At 42.2% G+C, this 12,647-nt stretch overlaps 2 protein-coding genes across 4 annotated transcripts in view; one reads left to right on the top strand and one right to left on the bottom strand.

The window, feature by feature from the left end:
• Positions 1–2,560, top strand: part of RNF175 (ring finger protein 175) — a 55,006-nt gene extending 52,446 nt beyond the window's left edge. For both annotated transcript variants that reach the window (XM_040251416.1, XM_040251414.1), the window contains one exon: positions 2,063–2,560. In XM_040251416.1, coding sequence (XP_040107350.1) covers positions 2,063–2,183 — 121 coding nt within the window. In that variant the 3' untranslated portion in view covers positions 2,184–2,560. The remainder of the gene's footprint in view (positions 1–2,062) is intronic.
• A 3,472-nt stretch (positions 2,561–6,032) lies between these two features.
• The window catches only part of TLR2 (toll like receptor 2), an 11,945-nt gene continuing 5,330 nt past the window's right edge, over positions 6,033–12,647 (bottom strand). For both annotated transcript variants that reach the window (XM_040251417.1, XM_040251418.1), the window contains exon 2: positions 6,033–9,360. In XM_040251417.1, coding sequence (XP_040107351.1) covers positions 6,990–9,344 — 2,355 coding nt within the window. In that variant the 5' untranslated portion in view covers positions 9,345–9,360 and the 3' untranslated portion in view covers positions 6,033–6,989. The remainder of the gene's footprint in view (positions 9,361–12,647) is intronic.

A 12,647-nucleotide genomic window follows, 5' to 3' on the forward strand; every position in this document is an offset into this window, starting at 1 on the left:
TTGCCCGTGTCTGTGTTACTATTCTAGCTAAGTTAAATGCCAAAAAAGATACATTCTACTCTTTGTATTCCACTTATTCCACTATAAGGGCTTTAGTGAAAATGTGATGGGACATTGCAAATATGGATAATATGAATATATGGAAGGATAAGATAAGTAGGTAGGCAGATAGATGGATGATAGATAGGCAGACAGACAGATGATAAATCACGGGTGGATAAGATGAGTGGATGGGGAGGAAAATAGAATAGAAAATTTTAAAGCCCCAACTGTGAACTAGAATATATAGAAAAGTATTTTCAAGGTGTACCAAATTGTATTATTTCCAGAAATGAGTAGGGTTTTTCTCCCTGAATTTGGGCTTCTTTAATTCGTTGCTATATCTCATCTTTTCTTAGGCTAACCGAAGTAATAATAATATTGAAAGGAGTGAAGACCTATTACAGATTTGGTCAGTGAATGGCAACAACAGGATTTTTATAGACAGCAGGGACCCCCGACCAAATAAACTCACATCTCATTAAGGTCACAGGAAGGAAGTGTCCCCCTCCAGCGCTGACTGCAAGCCTTGGCCCTTACTCAACCCGCCCAGGGGGGTAAACAGATCTAAAACGCATCCCCCTTAAGTGGAAGGGCGCTGAGGGGATGGCCACAGCCTGCCGGAACTCCCTCTTGGCTCCTCAGCAGCAGCCTTCCTACAGTCAGTCCCCTACGTATGAACCTCCAGGTCGTGACCTTCCAGAGATGGGAGCGTGCATTCGCATGTCCAGTCATGTAAGTTAGCTCCTGTGTCTGTTCAGCTACCATACTGTGTACCATACTTTTCATGGTACTGTACTATAAAAGTGTGTCATTGTTTTGTTTGCCTGATTTTTATGTGGTATTTGTGTGAAAAGTACAGTATATAGACAGTGATGTTAGTTGGGTACCTAGATAACTTTGTTGGACTTATGAAAGCACTCTCTGAACAGAACTCACTCATATGTAGGGGACTTACCGTATTCCTTCTGAGTTCCAGTCACCTGAATTTCACAGTGCTAAAGGAGATCCTCCCATCCCTGCCCCCTTGACTCTTCACCAACCCTAACTGTGCAGGTTCACCAATGGCTATCTGCAGAAACGCCCCCGTGGCCGAGAACTGCAAGTCAAGGGAAGACTTGCCAGTAGAGCCGCAGGGGCGGCAACGCAGGTGGGCCCTGGGTCTCAGAGCCACACCCCAGCACAGAGAACCCGCTCCCGGCCGCCAGCTCCCCTCCCAGCTGGCCTTTCTCTCGGACCCAGCCAAGAATAGCCACGGCAGAAGGCTGTCACGCACCTTCTCTCCTCACTAGGCTGAGGCCAGAACAGCTTTTGGTTAATAACTCACTTGTGAAACCTCAGTATATGCGTCTTTGTTATAAAATGGGTGATAATGTGATCGTAAATGTCACCTTAACAATCATTTAAATAATAAAAGACAATTGGTTTCTTGCAGAGGACGAAATGGTCTTGAGAGAATAAGTTTTTGAATATTACACGTACTTTTTTTTTCTGTGAAATACAGAACTGTGTTTCTGAATGGAACATCCTAACAACAAGCATCATTCTTCTAAGGCAGCTAAAGAAACACATGCACTCCTCATTGAGATTCAGTGTAAGATGAACGACATGTATGAAAAGTCTGCCTTTCCATGTATAACACGGCTAATAGAGATACTACGTGTGAAGTGCCCTCAGCACAGTCTAGCCGAGGGACCAGGATAGGATATGTATTATCAGTGAACTAATGCCTTCCTTCTTAACATGCAATGAGTTCCCTCTGATGAACCATGGCAGAATAGCCCAGAGCTGTTTTTGCTTGCTTAACTTAATGGTAGTTTTCATTGTCCTTGGTTTTCCAAGTTCGTCATTCCCGCTTCCTTTCTTTCAGGATGTGACCCTTACCTTTTATTCTTGTTTGGGATTATATTTGGGGATTTTATTGCAGACCATTTTACTTTTAGAAAATAGATGTGGCATAAATAACAATGACTATTCCTGCTACGTGGCTAGATGTAGAGCAACCTCCTTAACTGAGATTCAGCTGGGAGCGCACACACTTCTTATACGGACAGATCTTGGACTGGCTTCGCTATCTGGTGGCCTGGCAACCTGTGGTAATCGGAATCGTCCAAGGCATTAACTATTCACTAGGGCTGGAATAGCATGGCACACCTACCCCAGAAGCAATGTACTGCATGTTGAAATATTTTCTAATACTCTTTTAATTTTTAGAGATCCAAAGAATTTAGAGAACTGAATAAAAACTGGCACTGGGTCTGTGTGCGAAGAATTTAAACAGAAGCTGAGCAATGCATCTTTCTGATTACAACCATTTTCTCATCCGCGCTTGTGGCACATTTGGTACCACGCCCCGTGGACATCCATCCCGAGCTTGGCTTACAGTGATCTCACCTGGGACGGGTTTCAGAGGTCTGCAGAGTGCTTCTCACATACAATTTTATTGAGTTATAACAAATGCCGTCTTATCAGTTCAACATCTTCAAAGAAGTAGAGTCATTAAATCTATGGTTTAAGGACATGGTCTTTTCTGTTCTCTGTTCTTGTTATCCCGCAGCAGCTTTGGTACCACAGACCCCTTCCATTAGTGATCACTCTCAAAACCTCTAGCACCAGCTGCTGCCGTCCACACAATGGGCCAGAGCCGCGCGGGGGCCCCTGGGGCTGCCACACACTCAGCCCACCCACAGGTGACTGGGGAGCACATCCCTCTCTCCTTCTGGGCTGCTCCGTTCACACTTAAACACACACACACTCTTTCCATGGCCATACTGTTTCCGTTTCCGTCCCAGCCCTTTCCAACACCTGAAGTCACATCCTAGACTCATTTGTCTACTGTCTGTCTTCCTCTCCATGAAGACAGAGGACTGTATGTTTCGCTCCCTACTATCTTTGCAGCGCTTGGGCAGCACCAGACACCAGTAAATATCTGCTGAACAAATGAACCAATCCAACAAGAAAGAAAAAATTAACAGAACTGAGAAGACAAGTCAGAACAAACTAACCTAAGAATGGTATTACCATGTTGAACTCCGTCACATTAATTCATTTAAAATTACTGGTCATTTACTAAATAGTCACCACTATACATCACACCAGACATCTGCAACGCTTGAAGATATTACACTTGAATGAACTAAAAAGGAAACACATCTATCGCCAAAACACTGGCAACGCAATGCTGCGACATCGGTGACCTAGTTATCCTACTGAGTGAAGTAAATCAGAAAGGCAAATCCCCTATGATATCACTTATATGTGGAATCTAAAATATGACACAAAGGAACTGATGTGTGAAACAGACTCGCAGACACAGAGAACAGACTTGGAGTTGCCAGTGGGGAGGGGGGCCAGGTAACCGCTGGATTGGGAGTTTGGGATTAGCAGATGCAGACTATTATATATAGAAAGGATAAACAACAAGGTCCTACTATATAGCACAGGGAACTATATTCAATATTCTGTGATAAATCATAATGGAAAAGAATATGAAAAAGATACATATATGTATAACTGAATCACTTTGCTGTGCAGCAGAAATTAACACTATAAATCAATTATACTTAATAAAATTTTAAACAATTTTGGTAATGTGCTTTATACAAAATTCCATCATAGTTATAATGATGAGATCTCACATTAAGATGGTTTTTTGGCTGTGCCAGGTCTTCATTGCAATGCACAGGCTTTCTCTAGTTGCAGGGCAGAAGCTTAGTTGCTCCGAGGCATATGGGATCTTAATTCCCCCACCAGGAATCAAACCTACAGCCCTTGCATTGGAAGGTGGATTCTACACCACAGGAACCCCAAGGAAGTCCCTCACATTAAGATTTCTACCTGTTGGTAATTTTCCTTCCTGAAACTGCTCAATGCTTCAGTATTACAACCGGCTCATCATCCAGATTATTAGAAGATTTAACTCTAGTTTATTTCCCTACTCAGCAGACATTTCAACAATTCCATATATATTACATACCAGCCATGTGCAAGGTTAAAGAAATAAAACAACATTCTTGAACTGGGTATTGACAAACCACCTTGCAGTTGGATAAACACCAACAAAAACTTAGTTTCTCTTCTGTACAAGAGCCCTTAAATGACCTCTGTTGTATTTGACCTCTGATGTATTCGACCTCTGGGGTATTGGCCACTTATTTTTTATGGAAAGCTGCATGATGACCCTTTAGAACTCGGAGCAAGCAAACCAATAGATGTCTGCATGGAACTGTGACTGAACGTCAGAGCTTAGAAATGTTAGATAATTATCAAACAATATCAAGAAAAAAAAAAAGAGAGAGATGCTATTTTCTTTATACAGTTTAAGCATGTAAAATCTAATCTCAGTTTTATGAAGTAATATGTATATACACATTGAAAAAATTATGGAGAGCACTAACCTATCCAGTTACCAGCGGTTAGCTCAAGGTGAAGGGATAAGAGCTGACTCTTTCTTGTATATGCTGTAGTTTCTTTTCCAAAATTTCTACAGTTTAACATTTGTAATGAGAAAAAGATTCTTTTCAAAAAATTATTTTAGATCTATCAATTAACTATGAAGCTGTTTCTGTTGCTGTTTAAATTATTGAAATTAAATCTACAGGTCACGTCCATGTTAAATTTGTCTGGTTCTCATGACAACGTTATACTTACGTAGGAAATAGAGAAGTAAAGCAAAAAGTCCATTTTGTGTTTGGTTTCTGTGGCATCTCTAAGTTTCCTCTTCCTGAACTTGTCTGTTTTTTATTAGGCTGGCTACTGTCTCCTCCGTTGCATGCTCCCAGGAGTTTGTAAGAGAGAAGAACCCACCCTGTGGGTTTCCCAAGGACTAAAACCTATTATGCAGTTTATGAACTTATTTCTTTGGTATAACTTTCTGCAAACAACAGAAAATATACCCGAGATCCCTGCTAGGACCCATAGCACAAAAATGTTCATTTACAAACCATAATATATAATGAGATGAATCACTCCTTGGAAAATAATCATCGCTAACATCCGCCACAGGCACCTGTCAGCCTGTGTGGGCATCCGGGTCTCCATTCTTGCGGGTGTGGTCCTCTTGCCTTCTCAGCCTGAACAGCACCCCGGGGTACACACGCAGTGCTTCGCTGACTCTGCTGCACGTCGGTCTCGACACAGGACCCTCTGATGGATTCATTACTACCCTGTCTTTGTGACAGGGAAATAGTTCAGTCAGACTGACTGACCCAAAGAGGCACTTGTCCTAACCCAGGGCTTTCTGACTTCAGACCCCAGTAAACCACACAGACCCAGTTCTGGCTGAAGAAGAAGCCAGGTCACTTACTTCACATGTGGTTCCCAGCTTACCAGAGAGTTGCACAGAATCCATAAACAGCTCCTTGCTTTTAAATTTAATGCATTCATTTAATGCCTTATTATCTAGATTCTAAAAATTAACATATGGAAGTAGTATCTTTCTTTTAAATCATTGTGTATCAAATATTTTTGAGTCATTGTGAGGAACCTCTAGGTCGATGCTTGCTTAAAAATTTATTTAGCTCACAACATACTTCTATAACATTTCAGAAAGAGAAAAAGAGAGCCCTTTTTAGAATTAGAAACAAGACTTTTTAAAAGAAGGAAAAAGCAATATGATTCAGGGAGCAGAGTAACCAGACACTAATGAGAACTAACGAGAACTTCGGAGAAGGCAACGGCACCCCACTCCAGTACGCTTGCCTGGCAAATCCCATGGGTGGAGGAGCCTGGTGGGCTGCAATCCACGGGGTCGCTAGGAATAGGACATGACTGAGCGACTTCACTTTCACTTTTCACTTTCATGCATTGGAGAAGGAAATGGCAACCCACTCCAGTGTTCTTGCCTGGAGAATCCCAGGGATGGGGGAGCCTGGTGGGCTGCCATCTATGGGGTCGCACAGAGTCGGACACAACTGAAGTGACTTAGCAGCAGCAATGAGAACTTTGCACATAACCAGAGGCTGAAAATCAGCATCAGGGATATAGGAGACTGCTTTAAAATTCTTCAAAGCTGAGTATTTATTTCATTAGTTTCATTCCATAGAAATACATAACTTACTGCATCTTGGGTTATATACCCTCTCTTAAGTAACTATGGCTGGAGAAACTTATCAAATACTGAGAAAGACACACACAGTTCATTTTAAAATACACCCTCTAGGTATTTTAGTATCCTGTAAAACTTAATGGGGACACAAAACAGCACTTTTTTTTCCCTGAGAACAATATATTTGGCTGAAGGACTTTAACATCTTGTCTTGTTGCTCCTGAGGGCAGTCACACACAGAAGGGACAGCTGGGGAACAATAAACACCCTCTCCAGACATGGATGAGTCCCCTGGCAGAAAGCTGATGGAAAGTCACTTAAAATCTATTCATTTCTGCTGTTTCCTAAGCCAATTGCTACAGATAATTCACAATTATGTATCCTATGATCATGACTGTCTCATAGGATAAATAAAAGCCTAGAACCATGTTTTTCCAATTTGGCAGCAGTTTTTATAAAACAGTACTCTAGACAAAAGATGAACAGTTTTAGTCATTTTAGTAAGCAGGTCCTCATTCATCTAGTTTATATATCATTGTTGTTCTATCTCTAAATTCTGTCTAACTCTTTGCAGCCTCATGGACTGCAGCACACTAGGCTTCCCTGTCCTTCACTGTTTCCTGGAGTTTGCTCAAATTCATGTCCACTGAGTCAGTGATGCCATCCAACCATCTCATCTTCTGTCATCCCCTTCTCCTCCTCCTGCCCTCAATCTTTCCCAGCATCAGGGTCTTTTCCAGTGAGTCAGTTCTTCACACCAGGTGGCCAAAGTATTGGAGCTTCAGCTTCAGCATCAGTTCTTCCAATGACTATTCACTGGATGGAATTGAGTCAGAATAGACTCGGTTATAACTAGTGATAGAAGGACCACCACCAGACCAAGACTGACCCTTAATGAAGGATCCTAGGACCTTATCGCAGCTCTCAAATTTAACCAAAACGCTTCCTGCTGAGTCTCATCCGTGGGCCACTCCAGGTAGGTCTTGGTGTTCATGATCTTCCGCAGCTTACAGAAGCGCTGGGGAATGGCCTTCTTGTCAATGGGCTCCAGCAGAATCAGAATGGCAGCATCGTTGTTCTCATCAAAGAGACGGAAATGGGAGAAGTCCAGCTCATACTTGCACCACTCGCTCTTCACAAAGTTCTCCGAAAGCACAAAGATGGTTTTGTGGCTCTTTTCAATGGAGTCAATGATGTTGTCGATAATCCACTTGCCAGGAACGAAGTCTCGCTTGTGAAGACACAGCTTAAAGGGGGGGTTGAAGTGCTCCAGCTCCTGGACCATGAGGTTCTCCACCCAGTAGGAATCCCGCTCACTGTAGGACACAAAGGCGTCGTAGCAGAGGTCCCTGCGGGGAGCCTTCTTGGGCTTCCGCTTGGCCTGGAGCCAGGCCCACATCATCTTCATGTACCACAGCCCGTGGAAACGGTGACACAGCACCCCCGTGAGCAGGAGCAACAGGAAGAGGGCACAGCACACGGCGGACACCACGGCCGCCCGGTGGCATTCAGAAAGGGAGAGCCGGGCGTCCTGCACCCGCTGGCCCCGCACGTGTGAGGGAGCGTCACAGCGGTAGCCATCTGGCCAGTCAACCAGGACACGGGCCAGTGCCTGCTGTCCCTGTGTGAAGGACAGGAAGTCACAGGAGCAAATGAAGTTGTTGCCACCGGCCTCCAAAGCCCTCAGTTGTGGAAAAGAATCAAGTTGTTCCTTCGAGAAAGTATTTATTATATTTCCGTTAATTCTCATAACTGATAGCACGGGTAAGAAGGAGGCATCTGGTAGAGTCTTCAACTTATTTCTGGAAATATAAAGTTCTTTGAGTTGCGGCAAAATCAAAGAAAATGAATCGAGATTGTTATTGCTAACATCTAAAATTTCCAGGGTCTGGGGAAGGCACTGGGTTAAACTGTGTATCCTCGTGCTGGATAAGTTCAACTGTTTCATTTTTCCTGGCCACTGACAAGTTTCAGGCATTGAAAGAAAATTATTCTTACTGATATCAAGGTTATTAAGATTTTTCAGAGTAAGCAAAATTTCTCCAGTTTTTTCTAGTGATTTCAAACGATTCTGCCTTAAAACCAGGGTTTGAAGGAAGGGCCAGGCATGCTCACAGGCTGAGTTTTTCAAGGTTTCTTCAGACATTAAGTTTTCACTGAGATCCAAATATTCTAGCGATTTTAAATGCTGTGAAAGTAAACAAGGAACCAGGAAAACCTTACTGTTTTCTATTGTGACTCTTTTAACTTTGCCTGTGAGTGGATATATACTACTCAGATCATGAAATAAGAAAAACTGCGGGATATGCAACTTCCGTATTGTTAACGTCTCCACGTTACCCAGGTATCTAATTCTGTTCAAAGTCAGTGCTCTAAAATCACCAATTCCATCATGGGTACAGTCATCAAACTCTACTTCTAAGATCCCAGAAACATAGTTAAACAGTTTGACAACTTCAACAAAACTTTCATCGGTGAATTGCACATTTCTAAATATAAGCTTTTTAACTGATGTATTAATTTCACTGATGGATGCTTCTGAAAAATAGAAAGTGTGCAAATTAGTATCTCTCAGTTCTAAATAATCTAAGGAACTTACAATATCTACAAGAATGTCCAGGAGTAAAACAGGCTGCTTCAGATGAAGAATCAGATGGCTAATGTTGTGGATTGACTTTAAACTCTTTGGCGCATATATCTGCAGATTTTGAGCACTGATCTCAAGCTCCTCAAGAAAAGTCAGTCCAGTGAAATCCTTTTCATGAATCTGAGTGAAGCTGTTACTATTTCCTACTTTCAGGGTCCGCAGATTTGGGAGATGAGAAAAAAGAGATGTTTCCCCAAGTGTTTTGTATAAATTTCCCAGTAAGTTTAAGAATTTCAAGACATAAAGGGACCTGAACCAGGAGGATGATAAGTTAGATAAGTGATTATAGGATAAGTCCAAATATTCAAGATTCCTCAGGTGAAAAAAAGAATCTTCCTCCACCGTGTGAATTTCATTGGCTCCCAGCTTCAGAGTCTTCAAGTTCACACACCTCTGCAGGTCTCTGTTGCCGACATAGATGATCTCGTTATTGGACAGGTCAAGGCTTTTCACACCTGCCGTGAGACCAGAGGGGATGGAGTTTAAAGATCTGGAATGGCCATCGCAGACACCAGTTGGGTCACAAGACAGAGAAGAAGCCTGATCAGAGGCTCCTTCCGTGGACACGCTGATTACAGCCCAGACCCACACTGTCCACAAAGCACGTGGCATTGTCCAGTGATTTGACCTACAAAGAAAAGAGGTTCAAATGAATGACTGTGTTTGACATCATGGCTTAATTCCGGTTCTTGAGAAACGTTCTGTAAGATATAAAACATGCGACTTCCCTGGGGTCCAGTGGTTAAGAAGCCACCTGCCACTGCAGGGGACTCAGCTGCAGCACAGCTACTGAGCCCGTGGGCTGCAAGTACTGAAGCCCATGCACCTAGAATCTTGCTCCACAACAAGAGAAGCCACCTCAATGAGAAGCTTGCACACAGCAACAAAGACAGAGCCAGCCATAAATGAATGCGATATAGCACACACATCAGCTCAGTTCAGCCGCTCAGTCGTGTCCGACTCTTTGTGACCCCATGGACCGGAACACGCCAGGCCTCCCTGTCCATCACCAACTCCCAGAGTTTACTCAAACTCATGTCCACTGAGTCAGTGATGCCATCCAACCATCTCATCCTCTGTCGTCCTCTTCTCCTCCTGCCGTCAATCTTTCCCAGCATCAGGGTCTTTTCAAGTGAGTCAGCTCTTTGCATCAGGTGGCCAAAGTATTGGAGTTTCAGCTTCAGCATCAGTCCTCCAATGAATATTCAGGACTGATTTACTTTAGGATAGACTGGTTGGATCTCCTTGCTGTCCAAGGGACTTTCAAGAGTCTTCTCCAACACCACAGTTCAAAGGCATCAATTTTTCACACACACACACACATACCAACAAATAACCAAGAGGGAAATGGAATGTATGAATAGGATAAAAAATGAACTTCCTAACACCTCCAACAACACTAACACAGATAGACCACCAATGAACAATGACATAAAAAGCACAGTACCACCTGGGAATATGGAGCAAGACCAATCATGAATTGAAAATGAGTAAATGAATTATAGAGGAAGAAAAAGCAAGCAGTTTAAGAAAAGAGCTAGGCTTAACCAAGTGGATTTACAACCTCCTATTTGTACCCTTCAGATCTCCCACTAGAACACACCTCTTGTCTGACCTGATGCCCCCAAGAGTTAGAGGTCTCACAAAGCCAAACCACAGCTCTCTCTGACCACCTTTCACTAGAAGCAGCTCCAGGAAGAGTGTGCTCTTTAACCAAAAGAAAAAGGTTCCGTGCTTGTCAACCTGTTTTGCACTTACGAGTAGCAGACAGGAGGGATGCTGAGAATCCCAGGCAGAGCAAGGGGGTTTGTTGGGTTGAGGGACAATCAGACCATCAGAACTTTCCCTTCCTGAGAAACTAAGTGCAGAAAGCAGTGTTTGACTCGGTGTGTGTGTGCGTGTGCACGCTCAGTGGCTCAGTCATGTCTGACTCTTTGCAACCCCATGGACTGTAGTTCACCAGGCTCCTCTGCCCAAGAAATTCTCCAGGCAAGAATACTTGAGCAGGTTGGCATTTCCTCCTCCAGGGGATCTTTCTGATCCAGGGATCAAACCCATGTCACCTATGTCTCCTGCACTGCGGGAGGATTCTTTACCTGCTGAATCACTGAGGAAGCTGTATGACTCAGTACCTCTTCAAAAGATCATTTTGGGGAAACAACAATACTACATTTGCAAATACTCACATGCCCATCTAAGGGTGAGTGTGCCTCCTCAGGTCTTTCTCTTCGGATCCGATGTCTACGCATCTGTCTTTGTTCTGGTAACATTAAATATATGACACATCTTCATATCCAGAAGAGCAAGGCCTTCCTGCTTGTTCTTCTTTAAGTGAGCCTTGGTTAGTCTTGGCCCTCTGTATATTCGTATAAACTACAGAATTAGCTTAGCAGTTTCAAAAACAAAATCCATTGATTTTTAATTGGCAATGCCATGAATCTATAGATAATTTGGGAATTATTAACATCGTTACAATATTGAAGTTCTCAATTCATACGTATGACATATTTCTATTTATTTTGGTCTTCTTTATCGCAATAATACCTTATGATTTTCCAAACAGAGGTCTTGAGCATATTTTTGTGATATTTATTCCTAGCCATTTGATACTATTGAAGTTTTGAAAATAATGTTACTTATATGTGGTATATGCCTATATATATATATATATAGAAATTCAATTAAATTTTACATATCTACCATGCATTGAGCAACCTTGCAAAACTAATTCAGCAATCTTCACAGTTTATAAATTCCTGTTTATTTGCTACATATACAATCATATCATCCAGGTATAATGATCATTTGATTTCCTTTTTTCAATCCTTATACTTTATTCTGTTTATTAGTAAATGCTGAATTTTATCAAATTCTTTTTTTCTTCCTATAACTATTGAGATAATAACATTTCCTTCTTTACTTTGAAAATAAATATTGGTGACTACATGGATAAACTTTAGTGGTAAGGCAACCTCGCATTTTTAAAATAAACCCACATTTCTATGGATGTATTATCCTTAAGAATGCTCAAACTACAGCACAACTGCACTCATTTCACACACTAGTAAAGTAATGCTCAAAATTCTCCAAGCCAGGCTTCAGCAGTACGTGAACCGTGAACTTTCAGATGTTCAAGCTAGTTTTAGAAAAGGCAGAGGAACCAGAGATCAAATTGCCAACATCCACTGGATCATCGAAAAAGCAAGAGAGTTCCAGAAAAACATCTATTTCTGCTTTATTGACTATGCCAAAGCCTTTGACTGTGTGGATCACAATAAACTGTGGAAAATTCTGAAAGAGATGGGAATACTAGACCACCTAACCTGCCTCTTTAGAAACCTATATGCAGGTCAGGAAGCAACAGTTAGAACTGGACATGGAACAACAGACTGGTTCCAAATAGGAAAAGGAGTATGTCAAGGGTGTATATTGTCACCCTGCTTATTTAACTTACATGCAGAGTACATCATGAGAAACGCTGGGCTGGAAGAAGCACAAGCTGGAATCAAGACTGCTGGGAGAAATATCAATAACCTCAGACATGCAGATGACACCACCCTTATGGCAGAAAGTGAAGAGGAACTAAAAAGTCTCTTGATGAAAGTGAAAGAGGAGAGTGAAAAAGTTGGCTTAAAGCTCAACATTCAGAAAATGAAGATCATGGCATCCGGTCCCATCACTTCATGGGAAATAGATGGGGAAACAGTGGAAATAGTGTCAGACTTTATTTTGGGGGGCTCCAAAATTACTGCAGATGGTGACTGCAGCCATGAAATTAAAAGACACTTACTCCTTGGAAGGAAAGTTATGGCCAACCTAGATAGCATATTCAAAAGCAGAGACATTACTTTGCCAACAAAGGTCCATCTAGTCCAGGCTATGGTTTTTCCAGTAGTCATGTATGGATGTGAGAGT

This window comes from Oryx dammah, unplaced genomic scaffold (assembly GCF_014754425.2).
Source record: "Oryx dammah isolate SB20612 unplaced genomic scaffold, SCBI_Odam_1.1 HiC_scaffold_12, whole genome shotgun sequence".
Classification (NCBI taxonomy): Eukaryota; Metazoa; Chordata; class Mammalia; order Artiodactyla; family Bovidae; genus Oryx; species Oryx dammah.